General features: G+C 37.4%; 1 protein-coding gene across 6 annotated transcripts in view; it reads left to right on the top strand.

The window, feature by feature from the left end:
- ATP2B1 (ATPase plasma membrane Ca2+ transporting 1) overlaps window positions 1–25,469 on the top strand; it is a 128,195-nt gene that overhangs the window by 92,247 nt on the left and 10,479 nt on the right. For all 6 annotated transcript variants that reach the window (XM_072655545.1, XM_072655544.1, XM_072655548.1 and 3 more), the window contains 13 exons: window positions 629–769; window positions 2,977–3,015; window positions 6,931–7,092; window positions 8,631–8,845; window positions 12,593–12,835; window positions 13,951–14,192; window positions 20,002–20,239; window positions 21,091–21,270; window positions 21,894–21,981; window positions 22,518–22,624; window positions 23,620–23,811; window positions 24,039–24,252; window positions 24,522–24,733. In XM_072655545.1, the coding sequence (XP_072511646.1) occupies window positions 629–769; window positions 2,977–3,015; window positions 6,931–7,092; window positions 8,631–8,845; window positions 12,593–12,835; window positions 13,951–14,192; window positions 20,002–20,239; window positions 21,091–21,270; window positions 21,894–21,981; window positions 22,518–22,624; window positions 23,620–23,811; window positions 24,039–24,252; window positions 24,522–24,733 (2,273 nt within the window). The remainder of the gene's footprint in view (window positions 1–628; window positions 770–2,976; window positions 3,016–6,930; window positions 7,093–8,630; window positions 8,846–12,592; window positions 12,836–13,950; window positions 14,193–20,001; window positions 20,240–21,090; window positions 21,271–21,893; window positions 21,982–22,517; window positions 22,625–23,619; window positions 23,812–24,038; window positions 24,253–24,521; window positions 24,734–25,469) is intronic.

Genomic DNA, 25,469 nt, shown 5'->3' with positions numbered 1-25,469 from the left:
AGGAATGGATCAACTGTATGAGCTTTTAGGCAATTAGTCAGAATGGGAGCTTGTAATCACAAATTTAGAGCTATCAAAAACATCTCCACACATCAAATCTATCACTCCCCATTCATTTTGCAAATGAAGAAAGTTGATAGTAAATGACTGTTACATGAAAACAAGTTTTTTTTCTTTGGAGTCACTTTCCTGTTCATATATATATATGCAAGTATCCCTGTCAATATATAGAAATATATTGATACTTGGATCTGAGCTATAGAAACTGCCAAACTGTTTGTGTTCAAATGGCTCCATTCACCTATTCATGGTTTAATACAAAGAGTATTATGCCCACCATTAATTTTTGTGTCTAACAAAAGTGAAGTTTAACTAGTTAGAAAACTATATATATATATCACCATTGAAATAAGTATCTGGTTTGAAAGTACTTTGAGTAATTTACCTGTTTTCATAAAAGCATTCTTAGGAATTGAGTTCCTATGTTTGAGAACTTTATCTTGATTACTCATCTGCAAAAATGTTTAGTAATTATGTTTTCTTCCTTTTTAGTAAAATGTTAGTTTAACAGTTGTTATCTAATAGCATCAAGTTTACAATGAAGAAACTAGATTTTATATTGTTGCAGGTACACATGTGATGGAAGGCTCTGGGAGAATGGTCGTTACCGCTGTGGGTGTGAACTCCCAAACTGGAATTATTTTTACCTTACTCGGGGCTGGAGGTGAAGAAGAAGAAAAGAAAGATGAAAAGAAAAAAGATAAGAAAAGTAAATTACAGTCATTTGATTCCTTTAAAAAAAATTTTAAAAACTTGTTTATATTTGAAGGTGGTTATGAGAGCTGGATTTACTTTTAAATTGTCATAGCAAACATGAAGAAAAAAATGTTAAATTGCCCTTTTAGTATTTATATTCTGTAAAATGTACAGGGCTGGAACGGCGGGGGGTGGAGGGAGTGTAAGGTTTTTGGACCAAAAGCTTAGGTCTTTTTACTAAGGCCAGCACTTCTATAACCCTTAAGCCCATTCCTCCCAGTCTCCATCATGCCCCCCTCTCTCTCCTTAATTTTTAGTCTTTTCCCTGCTTACTGGTTCCTTCCCTGTTTCCTCAGGTCTCCCCAGCCCATTAAAAAGCCTTTGCTTGACCTTCTTCCCTCCCTGTGTTCCATCCTCTTCCCCCCTCACCACACACACACACACACACACCCATCCTATCTGGGTTCACTTTTCATTGCCAGTAATCTGTCGTTTCTCATTACTTATACCTTCTTTCTTCTCACTTCTCGTGGATGCCTTGCTCCTTGGCTCCAGACTTCCTCCCTCAGCTGTGAAGCTGCCATCTGCAGAGTTACCAGTGATCTCCTAATGGCCTTTTCCTAACCCTTGTCTTCCTTGACTCCTGTGCAGCACTGTTTTTGCTCTTCACCATCCTCTCTCTGAATCTGCTCTCCTTTTTCTATTCTCATAACACCACTCTCTCTTTTCCTTCTATTCACCTGGCTGCTCTGTAATTGACTTGGCTGAATCTTCAGCTGTGGAACAGTAAGAAAGCCGTGTTAGATCGTGTGGGAGTGATAGTAGTGAGGGTCAAAGAGTGATCTGGAGTCAGATCAGATCGTGAAGGACTTTCAGCTGCAAACAAGGAAGCTTATATTTGATCCTCAGGTGACCAGGAGCCACTGGAGTTTGAATTGATTGATGACCTGTCAGGCCTCATGCTTTGAGAAAATAACTTGAGCACCCATTTGGAGGATGAATTGGGGAGAGAGACTTGAGGCTGGAGAATAAGTAAAAAGATTACTGAAGAAAAGATGAATGCATGAGATTGTCCTAATTTGCATTACATTCCCATCACCTTGTTTCTTGCTAATAAAAACCTAGGTTTGAATTCTGGCTCTGTGCTACCTTAGACAAGTCCTTTAGCTTCTCAGGGTTGAATTTTCTCATCTGTAAAATAAGATTAGATTACATAATCTCTGAGATGGTTTTGATTCCTGGGGAAATGTCAGGGCTTTGTCTTGAACAGTGGCTGCAGTTTCAGTGTGAAGCCAGTAACTATATGTTAAAATCAAAAATGAAAACTGCTCAAGGAAAGAAAGAGCCCTTGAAATATTCCATGCAATGTACAGAAGAGAACAGAAGTTTATTTCCTAAGAAATCACAAGCAAACAAGACAGTTTTGCTTTTTTAAAGCAAACTGTGGAATAGACTATATCATCTATTTAATGTTCTTATTTCTGTATTGAAATTATTGTTATTTTTGGTGGTAAATTCAGAAGTTTTTTTAAAAAGAAATTTCATTTATTTTTTTTTATTGTAATTGTTCAGCCATCTCTGGCAGTCAGTGAAATCTTACAGTTGCTGTTAAGTCAGTACATAATCAACTATGGCAGTAAAATACTGGAGTTTTGTGCCATTTAGAGTTACAGTGATTAAAATGTTGATCAGCCTATGGTTGGCATAGGCAAGATAAGTGGGAGGAGCATCAACTTGGAATTTAAGGATTCTGGGTTCTTTTCTTGACTGGATGTTTGACTTCAAAAAAGACTCTGCATTGTCCTGATCTCTAGTTAGAACAATTTGAACTAGATGATTTCTAAGGTCACTTCTGACTGTTTTGTAATTATCCATGTAAATTAGACTTTTAGAATTACATGTGTACATGCAGTACACAATATTTCTACAATATATGAAAGAAATAATGTAGAATGTCAAAAACTTGTAGAATGTAAGAAATTACAGATAACCAAAGATTATGGTCAAATATCATATTTTCATTATTCAAATTTAGAGAATGATCACACAGGTCAATCATTATTAGCAAAATGCCATAACTAAACCATAAAGCAGAATATGCTACTACTATTATTAAAGTGATAATGCTATTACAGGAAGAATTTTAAACTACCATTTGATAACTTCATCTTTATCAATACTATTTTTTGAAAAGCTGAATTCTCTTTTTTTCCCTAACAGGTAAGAAACAAGATGGAACTGTTGAGAACCGCAACAAAGGTAAACTTAGAAGCATAACACTACTAAGCAAGTAGCACCTTGTCATCTGTAGGAAAGCATTTGCTTTATGTAAAATCTCTCTGCCTGCCCAACGTCTCTTCTGCTTACCTTCTTGGCTAAAAAATAGCATCTATAAGAAGACTTGAGCAGTCAGCAATGTATCTTAGCCACCACGTTGTTAATAATGGGGAGATGGGTAGGTCAGCAAAGGAAAGACAGTGATTTTTGAAGTAATTAGTGGGTCTATTGCCAAAGCCTAGTGAATTATCTACGCAGTTTGATCAGTGTAAATATATTTCTTGATAGTTACTTTTTTGTAAATTCATCCTTAGGATTATATATTTGACTCTACGCAATTTTGAAATGATCTGTCCTTTGCTACTTTTAATACATTACCTGCCTGTTTCTTGCCCTCTGACTATATACTCTTCCCAGTCTATGAGTCATCTTTCTTGGGTGTAACCCCCCTCACTCTAGGGCTGCTGAGCATTGTTAGAAGAATTTGGGCTGATTTCACTCATCCAAAATTCATGAGATACAACCTTACCTGTACTCTCTATTCTGTTCATCAACCCTTCTCTGATCTTAATCTTGTTTCTGTACTCCTAATAATCACAAAGAGTTTTCCAAACCTTTTTTAAATTGTGTTTTTAAGTTCTGAACTTAAGCACCAAAAAGGCTTTTTCATATGCACTGGAGAACATAAGAGAATTATACATGAAGCCAGGAGCTTCTACTTCATACCACTTCTTTTTGAAGAATTATATAATAAATTCCACACATTTCTTTGGAAATTTCCATGTTTGTCTATTCCTTCTTCTGAACTTCGTTCTATACATTTTGTAAATTGCTTCAGTGGCCCTCTTTGAAGAACTCCCTATTGTTACTCCTTGTCCTCAATTAAAAAAGGGGAAAAAACCCTTCAGTTCCTACAATGGACATTTCCACAAAATGTCTCCATTTCCAAACAAAAGTCTCTGTATTTTTAATCCAACCCTCTCTGACTGCAAGGGAGTAGCAGGCTTCATTGTAGGCCCTTGGGAGTGGTGGCGTTACATTACTTTGGTCAGTGTTTGGGAGTCTTTCAGAGTTGTTTTTCTGTCCAGTGTTGTTATTGCATAAATCATTCTTCTGCTTCTACTCACTTCATTATCTGCATCAGATCATATTCCAAGGATTCTCTGAAATTATTTCTTTTCACCATTTCTTAGGATATAATATTCTTCCATTATATTCATATATTATAGTTTGTTCAGACACTCCACAGTTGATGGGACACCCCCTTAGTCCCTTTAACTTTTTCCCCTATCTTAATCCTTTCTTCATTACAAGTTTGTTTTACTTGTGGCTATTTCTTCCCCAGTATTATCATCCCTTTGCCCTCCTCTTCCTATCCCAACCTGTTTATTGAATTTGGTGTATTTCTGTACCAGACTGTGTATTTATTTGTTGTGTCTTTGGAGTGGTCAGGCTTATTTGGCCTTGATTTGAAGCACCTGGATTTCTGTGCTTGCCTGTCTTCTGGAGTTGGGCCCTCTGATCTTTCAGACTGCTACGGACCTTGGAATTCTGGAGTGTCCTGGTCTGAGGGCTGCTGCTCCTGCATGGGCCACTGCTTCACCTGATGGCTTCCAGCATCCCCCACTGTGGGTTTGCAACCATTCTGGGGCTCATCCAGGGCACCCTCCTCTGCTCTTCCTGCCTTTGGCCAGAGAGCCCTGCAGGGTACACGTGTCTTTGGCCCATCCTTGGTCATGCTGGGAGGCTGCTGGCTTACTTACCTAAGCTGGCTCTGGCTTTGCTGGCAGCTCCTTTTCCTTTTGCCTGCAGACTTCTGGCTGACTTTTGTGTAGTGCTATATTGGAAAAAATCACTTCCTGTAGCATCTCCTGGATTTCTTGGTTATTATTAACCTAGTACAGCGTTTAGGCTTTTGCCTGAGTTGGTAAGGGGCAGCTGATCTGCTTACCTTTTTTCAGGTTGCCATCTTGGCATCAACTCACAAATCTTTTCCTTTCCAGCCATTCCTTCAGAACCCTTGATTAGAAAATGAAACTTAGCACCCTGATTCACAGAGATTTGGGTCAGAATATGTGTTCTCCCTCACTTTTCTTCTGTTATTCCACAAACTCTCTCATTGTCCAAACTCTTTGTCTTTCTTCCCTACAGTCACAGTGGAATTTCTGCTACTGACTTAGGCTACACCCTTTCCTTGTGCCCCTGATCTCATAGCTTCCTTTTCTCTGCATTGCATTTTAAATTTTTTACTCTTCTCTCTCTCCTCATCTACTACATGCTTTGTTCTCTGTAATCCTAAGAAGGAAGGTCTTCCTTTGACCCCATGGAGCTGTGTTTCACTTAGAAAAAATGTCTACAACTTATATTTCTACTTCTTCACTCCCCACTTTCTTCTCAACCCCCTGCAAAAGGATATTTGCCCTCACCAGTCTTATAAAAACTGCTTTGTGGTCACCTAATTGCCAAGTCCAGTAGACTTTTAAAAATTCTTACTCCTCCTTGGCACCTCTCTAGCTTATTAATACTAAATATGTTGACTCCTTTCTATTGGAAATTCTTTCCACCATCAATGATATAGTCTCCTAGTCAGTTTCCTCCCCATTCAGGACTCCTGTCCCCTCCTTTTCTTCATTGTTTCTTAATAGTGGTGTTCTCTTAGTGTCTGTCCCTGTCTCTTGGAGTGATCTTTGACTTTGGTATCTGTCATCCAGTCAGTTACTAGGAGGAATTGGGGAATCTGACTCTGGAGACAGTAAGGTTGAAGTGGGATAGAAGTGGTATCTTCAAGTAGTTCAAGACCTATTTTGTGGCCTCTGAGGACAGAACTAGGAACAACAGGTAGAAGGCAAATTAAGGCTTTTTATGTAAGAAATAACTTCTAACAAAACTACCTAATAGAAAGGACTTTCTTAGTCTTTGAGCAGAGGCCAAGGAGCTGTTTTGTGCACTGTAGAGAATTCTTCCAGGTCTAGTTCTACTAGATGGCCCCTGAGGGGCAACAGATGACACTTTCAGGCAAATTTGGGCTTAAAGGAGAAGGAACTGACTCAGGTGCCTTTTCTTTCATGAAGATCTTCAAGCAGAAAATGCAGGATATGAGATAAATTAGGTAGCCATAGGAGTCATTGCAAATTCTTCAAGTTCTCTGATTTTATAGTGGCTGCCAAAACAATGTATAGACCAAGTGACTCACCTCCTCTGCTAAAAAAAAAAAATTTAAAAAACCCTTCAATCTGTTGACTGTCAAATCAGGCTCATAGGCTTTACTTCATTATTCAAAACCTTCTATTTCCTAGTACCATACTATTCTCTTTGCCTTAATTTATATTACTTTCCTCTGTTCATTATACACCTTAGCTAAATATGGGGTTTGTCTATCTTCTGAACATTCAGCACTAACATTGCTTCATTTGATCATTTTAGTATAGTTTTCATGCCTGTGTGCCTTTATTGAGTCTGTGCATATTGAGATCCATCACTTCCTGTAGGTAGCCTTTTCTCATTTAAATTCCTTTCTCTCACCCTGGAAATGGCCTTTTTCCTTAGGACTTACAGATACCATTTTTCTGTGTAATACTCTCATAATATTTGTGTTTTATTCTATTCAACTTAAATAGAATTCTATTCAAGTAAGTGGATAGGGGAGTTATCTTATTAGACTTGGATTCTTTGAGGGCTGGGTCTCATCTAAATATATCTTTCCCAGTGGCTCACATAATAATCTGTACATAATAAATGTTCATTTATTCTATTTGGTGCAGGGAGAGTGGGTTATCAATCAGAAATCAAGCATTTTCTAGATGTCTACATGTTATAAGAAATAAATAAAAATTCAAGTAAACCTAAATCCCCCAGCGATATGATGCTTTTTAAATGTATATTTATTTTTAATCTTAGCAAAAGCTCAGGATGGTGCAGCCATGGAAATGCAGCCATTGAAGAGTGAGGAAGGAGGAGATGGGGATGAAAAAGATAAAAAGAAAGCAAATTTGCCAAAGAAAGAAAAATCGGTTTTACAAGGGAAACTCACAAAATTGGCAGTTCAGATTGGAAAAGCAGGTATGAAGTAATGGAAAAAATAAGATTTTTTAAAAATGCTTTGTCTATTTTCTTCCTTTTAAAAATTGCTTGTTTCACTTACTTATTGGAGCCAAAAGTTCTGTGTTGAGGGTATGAATAAAAAGTCATTTCTCTTCAACTAGAGGTGCTAGCCAAGTATAAAGTATCTCAAAAGTCTTAGTGTACCTGCGTAGGCACTCTAATTATATTGGATTAAAAATAAGGTTTCACCATTTCTTGAGACCCAACTTCGCACAGTGGTTGGGATTAAGGAAGACTGAATTTAAGCCCTGCCTCTGAGACACAGTCGTAATATGACTATGGGCAAGTCTTCATTTTTTATTGTTCAGGAAGTTGCCCAAGAGTGTCTGATGTGCATCATAGAGCTAGAGCTAGCGGCAGAAGGCACTCACTACAACCTGCTGTCCTCACCATGACATAGCTTTGGTCCCCTCCCTTGCCAGCCCCACTCCCCAGACTGGGCCAGTGTTGGCATGAAGCCTTTAGTAAACCTACCATTTCAGTCCCTGATTTGGACGTGTTGGTTTATTCCAGGGTTGCACACTGTATTCCTAGTCCCTGTTATTAACTTTGAAAATAGATCAAAAGAGAGACCAAATTAAAGCAGATGGATGCTTAAAATGCAAAACCATCGTAGTGTCATCTCTCTGAATATGAAGACTGCATGAGTCATTTGAATAGTGCTTTGGGGGTAGAAAAGCATTTTTTTCTTCAGGAGCTTACTGCTTAGAAGGAAACCACCAGCTAATTTATATGAATGTGTGTAGTTGGATACAGTAATTCAGTTTTCAATGAAAAGATGGATTTGAACTGGAGTTTGGATCTAAGAGAAGATTTCATATCACCTAAATATATGTGACTTACCTTTTAAAGATATGCTAATGAATCATAGCCTAGCTCTATTTTTTTCTTTACAGAAAGCTTAAAAATCTATTTTAGAGCAAAATAATCTTAAGCATATATAAAATATGTAATTGGTTGTGTTTGTACTAACAGTAATGGCACACAAGTTATATCTAAAATTGCAAATAAATTGTGCCTGTACAACTGTGCATTGAAATGTACTTCAATATAGAATTTTTCTCAATTGAGACTTCCCAGCTTATAAAATAATGAAATAATATGGAATTTCTAGAACTACAATTGTATTCCTCCTATTTTAGTGACTTAGTACATGTTAGAGAGAGATAAAACTGCAGACTTGCTGAGTTTGTCTCTCCAGGCTGTTTTCTGTATCATGGCTTTCTGGAAAACAAGATAAGTGACTTGCTTTAGGGAATTTCTCTGCTTCCCATTTGACTTTTTCTGAGCAATTTATGAAATACAAATAAACTGTGAGCAGATATCAACAGATGTTCAAGGAAAGAGGTGAGGGTGGTTTCACACTTTGAAGCCTAACTTCCATATCATAGGGTGAACTTAGCATAGGAAATCCACACTGGAGATCATGAGTCGGTTGTATTTGTAAAATGTCTTATTTCTTAAGTAACTCTCTAACCTTCTCTTTTCAATGGAAGGGCTATTGATGTCTGCAATCACAGTTATCATCCTCGTGTTATATTTTGTAATCGACACATTCTGGGTTCAGAAACGACCGTGGCTTGCAGAGTGTACACCCATTTATATACAATATTTTGTGAAATTCTTCATTATTGGAGTCACAGTCCTGGTGGTAGCAGTGCCAGAAGGTCTTCCTCTTGCAGTAACTATCTCACTTGCTTACTCTGTAAAGGTAAGTACTGTAGGAATGACTCAGAATTGATAAGTCTTTTAAAATTTATTTGTGGAAGACTCATAAGTCAAGTTTGCTCTTTCTCTCTAGAGTTTGAATCACAGGACCTGAACCTCGAGCTGCAGGAGACCTTAGAGGTCACCTAGTCCAGCACTGCTGGCAGTCCCCCCAAGACCCTTTCAGGGGGTCTGCAAGGTCAAGACTTTTCATAATAATAAGATTTTTAAAATTTTCCCAATATGGTAAATAACAAGAGTTCTAACCCACATAAATATAAGCTCTTTGGGTGGGGTGGGGGGGTGTCCCCTCACTATTTTTTAAGATTGTTAAAGGTCCTGACACTCAAGAGTTTGAGAAGCTCTGATCTAGCCAACACTTTCTTCTTCTGCCACTCCCATTGAACAGATTGGCTAACTGAGCCTTAGAGTGGTTGTGACTAGCCCAAGTTCAGAGGCACAAGTTAGTAAGTTCCAGTGACTCCCAAGTTTAGTGCTTTTTCTCTGTGCTCCGCTGTTTCCTTGACATGTAGACTTATATTTTGACTTCTTGAAATGCTTTTCAGAATCTGAGGACTCTCAGTAGAATGGCAATTTTATCTTGGCCTTTTTTTCTTTTCATATTGAACTGGACTCTTAATAATGTATTTGGAAATGGGTATTCTGTATTTCATCTAGCACAAACCTTTGAGTGTTGTCCTAATAGGTGAGACAAGCACTCACTTTTCCTAAAACCTGCTCAGGTCTCCTCAGGAAGGTGTTCTTACCTCTCTGCCACAGAGTCATTACTGTATCAGAGCATTATAAAGGAGAACTAGGGGTGTTATAGAAACACCAAATTCCTCTCTACTAATAAGAAAAATAAGAATTGAAAAGAATTGCTTTAAAATTCCGGATTCATTTTTCACTTTTTATTGTGAATCTTGTAAATGTTTTCCTGGTAGGTATTCTTACACACCAACTTTGCTTCCTATCTTATGGAACCAAATGGGCTTATAAAGTGTCATTTGGTAAAGGTAAGATGCTGAAAGAATACTTTTCCTCCCCTGATCTCTCCTAGCACTGTTGCTACTTCTTCTACAGTAATTTATAGTCCCCTTTGCACTGTAGTTAATTGTCTTACCTTTACTAGATTGCATGTGCCAGATTATAAACAGGAATCCAGTCTCATTTATCTTTGTTATATACCACAGTTATATACTTTAGTTATGCAAATATTTGATAAGTTGAAAAGGATGAGTTAGGAAAAAAATCTTTGCAGCCTAAATTTTTTATTAGAAAAATACTACATATCTAATTGATACTTGGATAAATATCACTTTTTTCTCCTTAAATATAAGTGATAGCAATGTGCTATATAAAATAACTATAACTCCTGCCCCAGTGATTCTAACATTTATAATATTCTAAAATGTTTGTAGTAAATCCTGACATGGAAGGAATCTTAAATTTTTTTTTCAAATATTTATTCTTCTATTGCTATGAAATGAAAATGGGTCAGATGATGAAGTGGAGGTGTAATTTAATTCTATTCTACTCCAAAACTTTTGATATGAAAGTTCGATTATTAAGATTTTAGACTTCTGAGCATGTAAACTAATCCCAGTGTCAGCCTGGTGTACACAGTCATTAAGGAGATTGACTTTGTGAGTGATCAGAAGAAAAGGCAACACATTAATATTTGTTATTGAGTATCATGAAGGGAATTTAAAACCATTTTCCTTCCAAACAAGGCATTTTTGTTAAAGAGCTTTATTTGAAGTATAGTTCCCATAATTATTCCAAGTTTTCTATGCTATTTTTCTTTGTGGTGTATATGCTCTTATGTAACTTAATGTTTCCCCACTGATTAAACTTAACTGACTTCTATATTATTTGTACAAGGTCAGTCCTAGAAATTGTCTTTATTATCTTCTGTAACTATTTGCTGTCTATATGTTTGGGGGCCAAAGACTGAGGTAGGAGAAGAAAATCTTGATTAAGATTGGAAGATGAGTCATTCTTAATTCTCACAAAATAACTTGTATAGTAAAATGTCCCATTCTGCCTAACTCACTGTAACTTAATATGTATTGTGATTTTATTCAAAATTTTACTGGTAAATTTGTAAGATTCTGCAACCTTTTGACCCCAGTAAAATCACAGAACTGAATACGTTCTCTTAGATGTTCCATGTTAGATGTTTGGCCCCCCAAACTGAACTGAACTCCTACTTAAAAAAGGCCTCTTTTTGAAGCCTAGAGCACTCATATTGCTACCTACAGAGCCTTCCTTCCTAATTCACTACCCGGATTATCTCATGACTTCTGACACAGGAGAAACCATTGAGTCTTTCCTCAAAGGTTGCTCCAGCTCTCTTGCTGCTCCATCTTACATAGGCCAGCAGTGGTTCACTTTGCTGTGATTTCTGTTCTTTAAGGCTCAACCTGGGCATCATCTCCCCCTGGAAAAAGCCTTCCCTCACCAAGTTCAAAGTGATGTAACCATATCTCAGGCTTCCAGCTTATAGCACAGTCTAGTTGTGTATAAGACAAAGATTTTGGAATTTGAAGGGATCTTGACTAGACTTCAAAAAAATCAGCCTTTTATCTAGACTATTGTAGCAGCATGCTAGTTATTCTCCTTACCTTTAGTCTTAACATTCAACTAATCTATCCTTCAGATAATCTTCCTTAGATCTGAGTGATCTCTGCCCGGCGCTTCATTAGATCGCTCTTGCCTTTAGGATGAAATGCAAAAGTCCTTAGCCTACCTTCTCCCATCCCTCCAATATCTAACTATAGATTACATTTTCACATTATTCTCTTTTGTGCATGCTGATTTCCAACCAACTAAACTCCTGTTTGTTCCCTAAATGTGACATTTTGTCTCGCACTACCATGAAGGCACAAGGACTATGTCTAATTTCTAGGACTCCTGCTGACTTTTCAAGCTTCTGCTTTTCTTTGAGACTTAAACTAAACTTCACAATGAAGTCATTTCTGACTGCTCTTCCCTTCCCCTCTCCCCTCTTTCTCTCACTATTAGAATAGAAGTTATTTGAGGGCAGTGATTATTTAACTGTATTGGGTTTTTTGGTACCCTTGGCTGCTAACAAACATGCCTTTCATATACCAGGCAATAATTGTTCAAAATAAATGTTTCATTAAATGAATAAGAAGCCTTAGAATATAACATGTAAATGCTATTTTTTTTTAAAGTTCTAATGGCTGACTAGCCAGATAGCGATTGACTTCATATAAGGACTGTTACCACAAACATTTGGTATTGTGCAACTGTACCCTTTTCTATTTTAGGTTAGAAAATAAAAGCTGAATTATGATATCATTGTAGCAGCATATTCCATAGAGGTGCTTGTTTTCTGGTTTCACATTATTTTTTACAGGAAATGACTTGGTAAAATTTCATTGTAAAGTGATATGAACTTGTACACGTGTGCTTCTTTTCTCTAGTACGTTCAGGGTTGCTGATAGACCCAATTAAATAATGGGTTAAGATAGCAAGAGAGGAAGGTAGTAGGTTTTTATGTAGTAACAAACAATTGATGTAGCAAAAACCAAGAATTTCATGTAATATTCCTCAGTAAACCAAGTCACCTCATCGTGTTTTGGTGTTAAATTAAAGCTTTACCATGTTTTTTGATAGTGTGTGCTTAGGAATATCAAACATGACTGTGTTTAGTTTTCATTTTTGAAATGTAATGATGAATTTTTTCAAGTAACTAAATTTATTTTTTTATCTTACTCCGTAGAAAATGATGAAAGATAATAACCTAGTAAGACATCTGGATGCTTGTGAAACAATGGGAAATGCAACGGCCATTTGCTCAGATAAAACAGGGACACTCACCATGAATAGAATGACAGTTGTCCAAGCTTACATAAATGAAAAGCACTATAAAAAGGTTCCTGATCCCGATGCTATTCCAGCAAGCATTTTGTCCTGTCTTGTAACTGGAATTTCTGTGAATTGTGCCTATACATCAAAGATTTTGGTAAGGCTTATTACATACACATATATACATAACGTACGTGTATTATGTGTCTGTGTGATTCTTAAAAGTGAATTTTCAAATGTTTGTTATACCAGGCCTAATGGTACAGGCTAATGTCACATTTGCATATTTAAAGGGATTATAAATGTAGTAAGGGGGGGAACCTTAGAAGTTATTGAACCCTACTCCTTGAGAGGTAAATAAAACACTGCCAAGAGAACTTTATGGAATTGTCATCCAAATGTTTTGACAGCTTGATAAACCCTGCTTTCTTAAAATTTAAAGACAAGTATGTAATGTGTTCATTAGTCTTTTGATAGATTTGTTATCCTAAATCAGAACATATTTTCTGTTAGATACATTACTAATTTTTCATACGTTATTGTTAACTTCACCTGTTTAAAAAATTTAATAACTTTAATTTCTCATTAGTTTTTCCTAAATAGCTTTTTGTAAAGCTCACTTCTTAGCAATCTAAATACTATTTGTTTTGTTTTGTAAGAAAACTTTGTATCCTTTCAGAAGTAATTTATTTAAAAGAAATATGTATTAAAAGTTCATTGTAATGATGTTGTTGACTTTAATATAAACCTGGCTGTCTTAGACCATCTCCACAAGCTGGCCCTTAGACACTGTAAACTACAAATAACACACTTTTCCAAGGAGTCATTTACTTAATAATGCAAAACAATAATTTACTTTTAAAACCTTTTTTCCATATTATTTCCATATAAAAGTGTAAACAAAGTTATTATGAAGAGTAGGAGTGATAGATGAAAGTGCAAAAGATGCATTCCACTTTCAGCCTAACACTTGCTAGCAGTTTCACCTTCTAAAAATGAGTCTGAGGAAGGTGTTATTTTATTACCTGACAAGTTGTTTTACTAAATGGTATTCCTAGTAAGATACTTATCTTATTTATATTTAAATGAAATTTATTATGAATTTGTAAATTTATATGGTATGAAGTAACAGTTTTTTTATTCCCTGAACATTTGAGAACTTTTGACATAGACTGTTATTTTTTTTTTTAATAATAACCTTTTACATTTCCTTCACTAAAGAAACAGAGATATTTAATGAAACTGAGTTTTGATTTTTTCCTTCTCTTACAGCCACCAGAGAGAGAAGGTGGATTACCACGGCATGTTGGCAATAAAACTGAATGTGCCCTGCTGGGACTTGTTTTGGATTTAAAACGAGATTACCAGGATGTAAGGAATGAAATCCCTGAAGAAGCTCTGTACAAAGTCTACACATTCAACTCGGTTAGGAAATCCATGAGCACTGTCTTGAAAAATTCAGATGGAAGCTACAGGATATTTAGCAAGGGCGCATCAGAGATCATTCTTAAAAAGTAAGTCCAGTACAGGATTAATCAATTACTGGTAATGATGACATGATGTAATGAGAATTACTGGGTTGGCATTGTATGCATACATTGGTTATTTGATGAAACCATAAAGCTATTACCTATGTCTTAGTATGTTGTTATTTGCTACCCATAAATATACTATACCTTGCAAGATCCATACCAGAGGAATCAAAAATATGACCCTCAATGACCCCGAGAATGGCCCATACCAGATTAAAATGTAACTGGGGAATAGTTAATAAGAAAATACAACACAGATAACATTACTATGGTTTTCTAAGCCAGTGGCCCCCATGTGGATCTGAATTTGACACCACTGGTCTGTCTTTTATAAATGCTTATATCTGTTTTTGATATGAAATAGAAGAGGTCAGCCGGCATCACAGTGGTGATCACAGGGGCAGGCAACTAGCTTTGGAATTCACTTTCTTACCTAAGCTACTGTTTGAAGATGTGACAATAGAATTGAAGACTAAGATAGATAAACCTGACTCGTTATTGTGGAAGAAACATCAGCCAGAGACTTTCAAGTTTTGAAGGCTCTCCTAATCAGTGTTCAATAAGAACTCAAAAGAGAAATATATCAGAACAAAAATAAATCAATATCATTACCAGAAAAGCCACTAAGATGTTGAAATTACCAACCCTTATGCCTATTTCTTTCCTCTCTCTAAAATTTGAGGTTGTTTTCTTCATACATGTAAAAAGAATGAGACCTCTCTCCAGACACTTAAAGAAACATCTGTAAGACATAAGAAGTTGGAGAAGAGTAGGCTAAGGACACACACACACACACACACTCTTGCTTTATCTATTGGTTGTTGATTGAAAAATCAGCAAATACAACTTTAAAAGACTCTTCCAGAAAGATGTCTCCCATGCATATGGTAAAGTCATACAAAATTCTATGACAGATGAAAGCCTGATGATATGCCTTTTCCCTCTGCCCCCTCCCTTTTTGTGATACTCTGTGCATCAGCATCAAATGAAGCATAAACCAGTAAGACATGTGGTCAACATTTATTTACTGGAGCCATGGAAAAAGTCCTGAACTATGTCCAAATAAATGAGGAGTCTCTCTGTCAGTGGAGAAATTGCTTCACATGATTCCTTGGTCATACACCAATCCATTAAGCCTAATAATTACTTGATACTTCTAGAGAGATTTGAAACTAGATTTGAATTCAGATCTTCCTAACTCAGGGCCAGTGCTCTTACCATTAAGGTATTGTAACTGCATATAACAAATGTTTATTTAAGCCACGTGTACTTGCATGCTTCTGTTTGGGGTGATGCTGTGCTGAGTTCATTTTTTCCTCAAGCCTCTGTTAGGCATCCTCAGGGAATTCCGTGGTTACTTGGAAGAAATCAACTTAGCCTTCCCCAGTGGAAAATAAGAATTGGATTGAAGCTGTAGGCAGGGTACGTGGTATTTGCATGTGAGAAATTAGCACAGAAGACATCATCTTGGTATTGCGTAGAAAGAACTCTAGACAAATTCACAGAGGACTTGGGTTCTAATTTCCCCCCCAACATTGTCCGCCTCCATGGCATCTGCAAAGTGGGAATAACAGAGGTAAACACAGAGGCAACAAGATATAGTAGGTAGCAGACTGGCCTCAGGCAAACCCAGCTCCTGCTGCTTGTAGGCTGTGTGACCCTGGGTGAGTTATTTACTCAGTACCTGGGGTAATTCCCTCAGTCTTGTAAGCTGTAGAGCTGGTGTCAGTCTGCATAGGTACAGAGAGATCCCTCCTACCAATTAAATCACAGATCTGGGAAAACGAAAAAAGGCCTTTATTGCCCAAAGTTGTTGAGGTTTGTAAAAGGCCTTTTAATAATTTACTTAATATGATCAACTGATATATTACATATGACTGGGAAAGGAGGTGCTCTGGTCATGTAGTGTGAGAAGCAACAGCTGGATTGACAGCTTGAGTGTGGCACTAATGACCCAGAGCTATCAAAAGGCCCCAAACACGCCTAGGAGAACCAACCTGGATGAGGTGCCCAGATGGAGGGTGTGCCTGTGTGAATTACATCATCCAAGTAAAGTAAGAAAAACACTTCCATTTTAATATTGCACTGAAGTCAGATCTTTGTGTGTGAGACATGGACATTCAAAACTTTTCACAGACCGCATGTTGTGTCTCCAGATTTTACATATATGTACAAAAAAGCATACATAGATGTGCTTCCCTTTATATACTGTGAGGCAGTAGGCCATAAAATGGAGAGGCAGTGCTGGATTTGAAATCAAGGGCTGTCTTTGATTCTTGTCTGGGTGATCCCGAGGAAGTCCTTCATTATAGCCTCTGTCTTGCTAGGTTATTGTGAGGCATCAGTGACATTGATGGAAAGCATTTTAGAATTCTTAAAACACTGTAGAAACGTTCATTATGTTAAGCTGCTGTGGTAGAACGTTGTAGCTAAGAGCTCTCATTAATAACAGTTGTCTTTGGCCCCAAAGTAATCACTCATCTTTTGCACTTTTATATTTAGATTATTGAGTAATTTTGTATTAGAAAATTCTTAGATCATGTCAAGTCTGTTACAAGTTCCTATTCCTCATATAAATGTGTTTTTTCTTTTTTGTGGTGGGCTTGTCTACTGGCATCTTTTTTAAGTTATAGAAAAATCACAAAGGGAAATGTGGTTTTCTTATCAAATTCTGATAATTATTTTATTAATGTCTTTGCTAAATTTTGTAAAACAGTTTTTCCTTTTGTGTTTTATACAAGTTGTTATGAAACATTTTTCTTTTAAAAAATCTTTATAAGTATAAATGTTGCAAGTCATAGGTTCACCTACTTTTTGGTGGTGGTGGGGGCCTCATTCAAGAATATAATTTACTGGTTGAGAAAAACTGATAGCATTAAAAAAAATTCCATCTATTTATTTTTAAGTTAAAGGTTGCCCTGGGACACTTAATAATTTTCCTTCATTCGTTGTAGAATGAGCACTGCGTTTTTACTCATTTCCACCTTTTATCTCTATACTGTCATCTAGGAATGAATAAGATCCATAGTAGTAGTACATACGCTTTTCATAATATTATTTGTTCTAAACTTGGCAGTTACTAACAAACATCAACATTTCTATGTACAGAGCAGAATTTATTGCTTATAGCTTGTATTTTTAAAATTATAATAAATTCAGCACATTAGTTTTAAAGTTGTCCCATTTTACTGTGCATCCATTTAAATTTCTTTGCATTTTTTTTAATGTTTCGGTGACTTCATTATTGGCATCATCTTCACTATCATCTTTCCCCTCTCCAAAACCTCATTCTTCTCATCTCCTGCTAAAATAAACCATTCCTTATAACAAGGGAGCATAGATAAACAAAATAAATTTACATGTTGCCTTTGTCCAAAACTGTATGTCCCATTTAGTGCCTCCAGCAAGTCACCGCTCTTACAGGACATAGATAGCATGCCTTGTTGTTGGTCCCCATTGTATGGCTCATAGGTTTTAAGTATTTGAAGGTCCTTTATAGTGAACAGCCCTTGTGGAAGAGGGATCAGCCATCTTCACCAAATGTGGACCAGCTGCAACAAGCAGCCTAACTGAAGCAGGAAGCCACCTTGAGGGAGAAAAAAGATGGTGTCACCCAGTTGAGTCCTACGTCTACTACTAGTTCCCCTGGATCCCAGTGGAGAAAGCCTTGGCCTGAGAGACCAAGAGCCCTCAGAGCAGTGCCCCCAAACTACAGCCATTGCTTCCAGCCTAGCCTAGTTAACTTTAATTGAGGAGAGCAAGCCTTCTGGGAACTAAACCCACCATCCTCAACACTACCATCACCAACCACTGATCAGTGGTCATTGATGGGCAGGTAAGCCCAAGAGCTTCAGGGTTGGCAACACCTTTGTGGAGCATTGGTCATGCCTTCTCTTTAAGAGACTAACTTTTCTGGAGAAGGAGCCAGCCATCCCTGCTGATGGTTGACCAGTTGCTACCAATAAGACAGGTAAGTCAGACTAGCCAGAGCCTCAGAGCATCCTAAGAGGACAAACAGAAGGCAGCTTGTGCTAGGAACATCCAGCCACCATCACCTTCCTTCAGACAGGAGAGATGGACCAAGCCCCCAAGTGCCACAGTGCCTGCCTCAGCAGCCAGAGCTGCTGCATCTGGAGAAGAGAACGTGGTTACCCTCAATATCTATGGTTTTATCAGTGGAAATCACATTAAAGAAGATAGGGCACTATCTGCCTTGCCCTTCCACCTGAGAGATCATGGGCTTTTGTGGCTGACACCTCTATGTGCTTTTTCCTTTCAGAGTGTTAGCTCCTAGAGAACAGACAGTCCTTTTCTGTTTAGATCCCTAGCATTTAGCACAGTATTTTGTACATAGTATGTGCTTAATAAATGCTTTTTTAAAATTTGTTCACTCTTTTTAGCGTTGTAGTCATATAAATTATTTACTTGCTTCTGCTCATTTCACTCTTTCCAAGTTTACCCAACTTTATCCCTTTCCTCATTTCTTGCAGTGTAATAACAAGCTATTGCATATATATACACATAACTTGTCATTCCTTGAGAGTTACTCCCTAGGATTCCACAATTGCAATGGTTCAAAGCTGTCAATTCAGAAGGTTTCTAATAGTCAGGCAGAGGTTTGATTCTGGACATAAGCCTTGGCTTCTTGCTGATGGAAGGGAAAAGCAGGTGACTAGAAACACAAAGGTAAAGAGGCAGAAGGGTCTTTTACTGCCCAGGCCTTTTCTTGGGATGTACCTCCACTCATACTCAGCAGTGGTGTCAGCCCAGGTTTCTCCCGGGGAGTCCATCCAGCTCTGCATGCCTCCTTCCTATCTTGTCATCCTTTCTTTGTTTTTCCCTGCCACCCTCAAAAAGCCCCTGGGTACCAGCTAGTCAGATGGTTTGCTAAAGGCACCAGGGGTATGACACATCCCCTCAGCAAACCAGGAATGAGCATCCTTACCTCATAAAGGATGGTTCTGGGAAATTCTGGACCAGGTAGACCTGAAATCTCACCTGGCAAAATAATGCTCATCATCTCATGTTCTTTCTGGATGACTTGAAAGTGAACAAGGAGTCACTGCCTCAGTAAGGTACCGAGGAAAATAGAGCTCAACTATTAGACTGACAGACATGAACAGTGGGCAGTTTATTTTGCTTGACAATACTTGGTTACTTACTGTTACTTGGAGCAGCTAGGTGGCACAGTGCATAGAGTCAGGAAGAGTCATCTTCCTCAGTTCAAATCTGGCCTCAGACAATTATTGACTGTGTGATCCTATACTAGTCACATAATCCTGCTTGCCTCAGTTTCCTCATCTATAAAATGAGTTGGAGAAGGAAATGGTAAACCACTCCAGTATCCCTGCCAAGAAAACCCCAAACGGGCTCATACATAATTGGATATGACTGAAAAGGAATGGACAACAACAAAACTTGGTTACAGTGAGGTGGGGGGCATATCATTAAGAAGTGTCAGTGATATAAACAGAGCATCTCTTTTAGAAAAGAAACTTAAGTCAGGAAAAAAATGAGCTAAACTGTTTTGCTTAGTAAGCCTTGCAGAGCCCCAGGTCCCAAGATATTTCAAGCATGATCCAGTTGAAACCAGTTTCATAAAAGGATAGAATTTCAGAGTTAGAAGGAGATGATCAGTTTATGGGTGAAAAAATTGACCCTCAGAAATCTTGAGTGATTTGTCCCAAGGTCACATAATTAATGACTTAACACATTCCTTAAAAGTTTATCTGACTTACATACAGGATTTGGCTTTTGTCTTTATTTGTGACCCTTTTACATTTCTTTGCAGATGCTTCAAAATCTTGAGTGCTAATGGTGAAGCAAAAGTATTCAGACCAAGAGACCGGGATGATATTGTTAAAACTGTGATTGAACCAATGGCATCCGAAGGACTAAGAACTATATGTCTTGCATTCAGAGATTTCCCAGCAGGAGAACCTGAACCAGAGTGGGATAATGAGAACGATATTGTCACAGGCCTAACATGCATTGCTGTTGTAGGGATAGAAGACCCTGTGAGACCTGAGGTAGAGAAAGCTTCTGTCAGTTTAGTTCACTTGCATAGTAGCTTTGCCTTTCAGGGGAAATATTGGAGAGCATAATTGAATAATAGATTCTTAAGTGAAATTTGGGAGTATAACTATTTAAAGCTCTTATTTCTTTGGAGTTAGGCCAAGGATGGTTTGGAAATTGTTGGTGAGAATTCCATCTTTTAAAGATGTTGATGTATTTTCAAAGCATTAGGCAGATTGCTTGTTTTTGAGGTAGTTGATGATATACATAAAACATATACTTGGGTTATTTTTTGAATACAAATAGATGCTATTAACTCTTTTCCCTTCCCACACCAGTTCTTGGTCAAGGAAAACCATTCTGACTACTTGCCCCTCAGACTCAATTGAAAACTTGTCAAGTTTTACAGGTGGAAGCAATCTTGACCTGCTTTACTCACTCTTTATATACATAATACTGGCCTTTGAGGTAGACCACAATTCATGGAAAATCCCTAGGAGTCAATCTCATTTAAGTTTTAAATTTTACAAATCAGCTAAAATCAGGGCAAAATCTTGAAAAACTAATTATTCTGTATTACAAAGCCAAGGTTTTATGCAGTGATTAATTTTAAATTTTCATTATTTGAGTGAGTGTTGTAATAACAGAGACTTTTTTTTAGATGAGTGAATTTTTGTTTAGGAAGTACAACATCCTTCTGTACATACTTAATGTGGGCATGTGCATATGAGTACACATGTACAATTGATACGCACACACCTTTTGATAATTCTGTGGACCTGTTACGTCATATGGAATTGGTTACTCCCTCTGATAGTTTTGGCTCCATGTATACGTAATGATGAGATTCTTCCATGCAAACCAGGTACCAGATGCAATAAGAAAATGCCAGCGGGCTGGGATCACTGTGCGGATGGTCACTGGTGATAATATCAATACTGCTCGTGCAATTGCTTCTAAATGCGGTATTTTGCATCCTGGGGAAGATTTCCTGTGCCTGGAAGGTAAAGATTTCAACAGAAGAATAAGGAATGAAAAAGGAGAGGTAGGTTGTTTGATTCCGTCACTGAATTTTTTCTTAATAATTTTCACCTAAGGAAATGGTATCTAGCAAATATTTATTGCACTTATGGGCAATGCATTGCTCCAGGCACCACGGTGGTCAGAAAGATGATTGAAACTCATCAATCTTCTAGCATTTTCTATGCTAGTATTAAGGGGAGGTAAAACATCTATACAAATAATGGTGTTATTTTGCCTGAAAATCTAGCTTAGCTAGGAAGGTCACTAGAGAGAAAGGTCCAGTACAGTTGTGGAATCAGGGGAGGGATGTCATGGCAGGGGCATTTGAGCTGGACTGGAAAAGACCAGAGGGATGGGGAGGGAAGAAGAAGAGGAATGAGACCAATAGCTGGGAATATTGATTGAGGACAGACAGTCAAAGGATACCAGGCCCAGGCTTGGAGAGATTGGACCTTGTTCAGTAGGTTTTTAAAACAATATTGTTGAAGCTTTCAAGACTGAGAAATGAAGTGATCCAGGCTGTATTTTCTTATTCAGGGAGTGGAATGGAAGGTAGATTGGAGGGGAGAAAAAATGGGAGGCTGAATTTAATAAACCGTTTCATAAATTAGCATTGGCTAGTTTTAACCCTGATTAAATTTGCAGATTGAACAAGAACGCATAGACAAGATTTGGCCAAAGCTTCGAGTACTTGCTAGATCATCTCCCACTGACAAACACACACTGGTTAAAGGTAATTAAGTTTTTAAATTAAAATGCATTTTAAATGATTTTTTAAATTTTATTTAATATTTTATTTTTTCCCAGTTATATTTAAACAGTTTTAACATTTAAAAAATTTTTTTCAGTTCCACATTCTCTCCACCCTTTCCTCCTCCCCATTGAGAAAGGCAAGCAATTTGATATAGGTTATACATGCGTAGCCATGCAAAACACCAGTATTTCTGAAATAGTAACTTTTTAGATACAAAGTAGGTTGTTGGTAGTTATCTGTAAAATTAATTTTTTTCTTTGCTGTCCAAAATAAGTCGATTCATTTTCTTTGATAAACCAAATACTGTGTTAATAATAATCTTTAATTACTCAGCTTGCTCTTAAAATATGGTGTTAGCCTTCTTAACTTTGGTTTGAATTGCTTGGAATTTGTGTAGCATTTTGAGTTCCTTCTAATCTGACAGCATAAAACATTTGGTATTATAGTCTGGAAGACAATTACCTTGTGAAGTAAATAAAACAGTTTTAAAAGTAGTAATTTTTGTTTCATTTTAGGTATCATTGACAGCACTGTCTCAGAACAACGGCAGGTCGTAGCTGTGACTGGCGATGGTACTAATGATGGTCCTGCACTCAAGAAAGCAGATGTTGGATTTGCTATGGTAGGGATTTAAAAGATGTTGATGTTGAAATGTAATATGTTGGTTGGCATACTGGGCTGCTAGTTATTTTTATTATTATTAACCCAGTTATGTTTTCTATTTATTGTTTAATATTCTTTTTTATTTTTATTTCTTTTTTCCCACTCCCTTGCCAGCCTAAAAGGTTGAACTGTCTCTTCTTTTTCACATCCTATAGTATTCTATTTTACTCATTTACCATTATCTGGCTGATACCTCCCCAACTGATGCACACTCCCTGAAATTCCTTTGCTTTGGCACCACAAAAAGAGCTCTCATGAATATTTTTGTTCTCTTTTTTTAATCCCTTTGGGGTATGGGCCTAATACTGCTGGGTGTCAAAAGGTTATGCACAGTTTGGTAAGTTGGGGAGCATACTTGCCTTCTACAAGAGCTGTTCCCATTCACAGCTCCACAAACAGCATCAGATGGACCTGTTTTCCCACAGCCCTTTTTATTTTAAAACTCACAAGTTGTAGGAACAGAAAGGAGGAGTGGGTATCTGTGAGATGGAAAGGTTGAATTTACAGGATCATGTTGTGGAGATCCTAAAGAGGTGACTTGACAGAGGTTACCCAGGCATTAGCTGGCAGGATCTGGAATTCAATCAAGACCATCCCTAAATGCAGCACATTTTCCTTTTTTATCGTATGTGTGAATGTGAAAGGAGGGAGACAGGATGATCTAGACACTGTGACATTTACAGAAATCAGAGCAAAGCAGGAGTTTGTTACAAAGTTGCAGGATGTTTGGAAAAGGGACTGGGCCCCTGTGTTCCTCAAATCCAGACTACCCCTGAAGAGGAATCTTGTGTACTGGTTGATGTGGTCATCCTGTAGGGGCTTTCTAGTCCTAGATTTGCCTTCCCTGCACATCTGTTCGTAGGCCATCTGATAATGTCTTTGTCCGGTTTTCACCACTTAACTGGTATGCCCGCTTCACAAAACACTTGTGTGCTGTGCTGCTTTCCCTATTAGGGAATTGCTGGAACCGATGTAGCAAAAGAAGCATCAGATATCATTCTCACGGATGACAACTTCACGAGCATTGTCAAAGCAGTCATGTGGGGACGCAACGTTTACGACAGCATCTCCAAGTTCCTTCAGTTCCAGCTCACAGTTAATGTTGTGGCGGTGATTGTTGCTTTCACCGGAGCCTGTATCACTCAGGTTGGTGTCAAGGACAACTCAGGGGTTTTGTTTGTTTATTTATTTGGTTCAGTTTTGGTTTGGGGGGCTTTTTCTTTTTCTTTTCTTTTAGAATAAAATAGAATAACCATGATGTCAGGTCTGATGCTGTGTTGCTTCTTACATTGTAAATACTGCAAAATGTCATGACACATTTCTAAGTTCCAGAATATTTCTGAATATCTATGAGGAAACCTGTTTTTTTCTAGGACTCACCACTTAAGGCTGTGCAGATGTTGTGGGTAAATCTCATCATGGACACACTGGCATCCCTTGCTCTGGCAACCGAACCACCTACTGAATCTCTCTTGCTTCGGAAACCTTATGGTAGAAATAAGCCCCTCATCTCTCGCACAATGATGAAGAATATCTTGGGCCACGCGTTCTATCAGCTTGTCGTAGTCTTTACACTCTTGTTTGCTGGTAAGATGTTTAGCTTAAGCAAAACTTCAGTTAATGTATTCCTATTCCAACTTAAGATCCATGGTGTTTTTATGTAATAAACTTTCTAAGACATTTAGCTTTAAAATTTCTGCTTTTCAGACAGCAGGTAGTTTTTAAATGTTAACTTATCATGGTCTTCCTTGACACCAAACAAAGGATTATTTATAAAAATGACTTGCGCACCTAGCTTAAATGCATTTAGTGTGTTTTATGTGTGATTGCAAAATGCACATTTTTGATTATTTCAGGGGAAAAATTTTTCGATATTGACAGTGGAAGAAATGCCCCTTTGCATGCTCCACCTTCAGAACATTATACTATCGTGTTTAACACCTTCGTGCTCATGCAGCTTTTCAATGAGATAAATGCTCGAAAAATTCATGGTGAAAGAAATGTGTTTGAAGGGATCTTCAATAATGCCATCTTCTGTACTATTGTTCTGGGCACTTTTGTGGTACAGGTAGGTGACTGGAAAGAAAATTCCAAATTTGATTATTTTATCAGTGATAGGTGATTGATAGGCTTGTCATAGAAGTGACCTCAAGATGACAGCCATTCTCTTCTTATCAAATCTTTCACTGTACTAGAAAATTATTTTAGATTTACCATTGTAAAAATTTGACCTAGTCTTGAAATTCCACATTTTTTAAAAGTTGAGTCAGATTTTTAGGGGTGTTACAAGTACAAAATGAGTCTTAATTCCAGTACTGATGCTGTAGAAATACTTGATGCTCTCGTTATGAAGCCAACTTTATAATATGTTCTGCATGTTTAGTATTTTTTAGCATTGTGGTTTTACATTTTGCCATCTTCAATAACTTTAAGGTCATTTTTTAAGTTGTCAGTATATTTTACATTTTGAAATGCCTTTATACAAAACAAAAGATGAGGGACATAAGAGTTGTATTGTATGAGTAGGCAAAATACAAACTTTCCCCATTTTTCAGAGAAAATTCTGAGATAAAGCACAATGTCAGATGCCTTTGCCATATAAGGGATATCATTTACTGATATAGATTATATATGTCTTTATGTAGTGTTTGGCCCTGTGGTATTTTTTGCAAATGATTGTTAGTAGTGCTGTTCTGTTTTATAGATGACAGAATCTGGGACCAAGACAGATATTAAGTGAATTGTGCATGATCACACAGGAAGTCAGTGAACACAGTAAGATTTAGAATTAAAAAGTGAGCCTT

Source organism: Notamacropus eugenii, chromosome 3 (assembly GCF_028372415.1).
Source record: "Notamacropus eugenii isolate mMacEug1 chromosome 3, mMacEug1.pri_v2, whole genome shotgun sequence".
Classification (NCBI taxonomy): domain Eukaryota; kingdom Metazoa; phylum Chordata; class Mammalia; order Diprotodontia; family Macropodidae; genus Notamacropus; species Notamacropus eugenii.
Note: the sequence above shows the minus strand (reverse complement) of the source record. Positions and strands in the feature narration are given on the sequence as shown.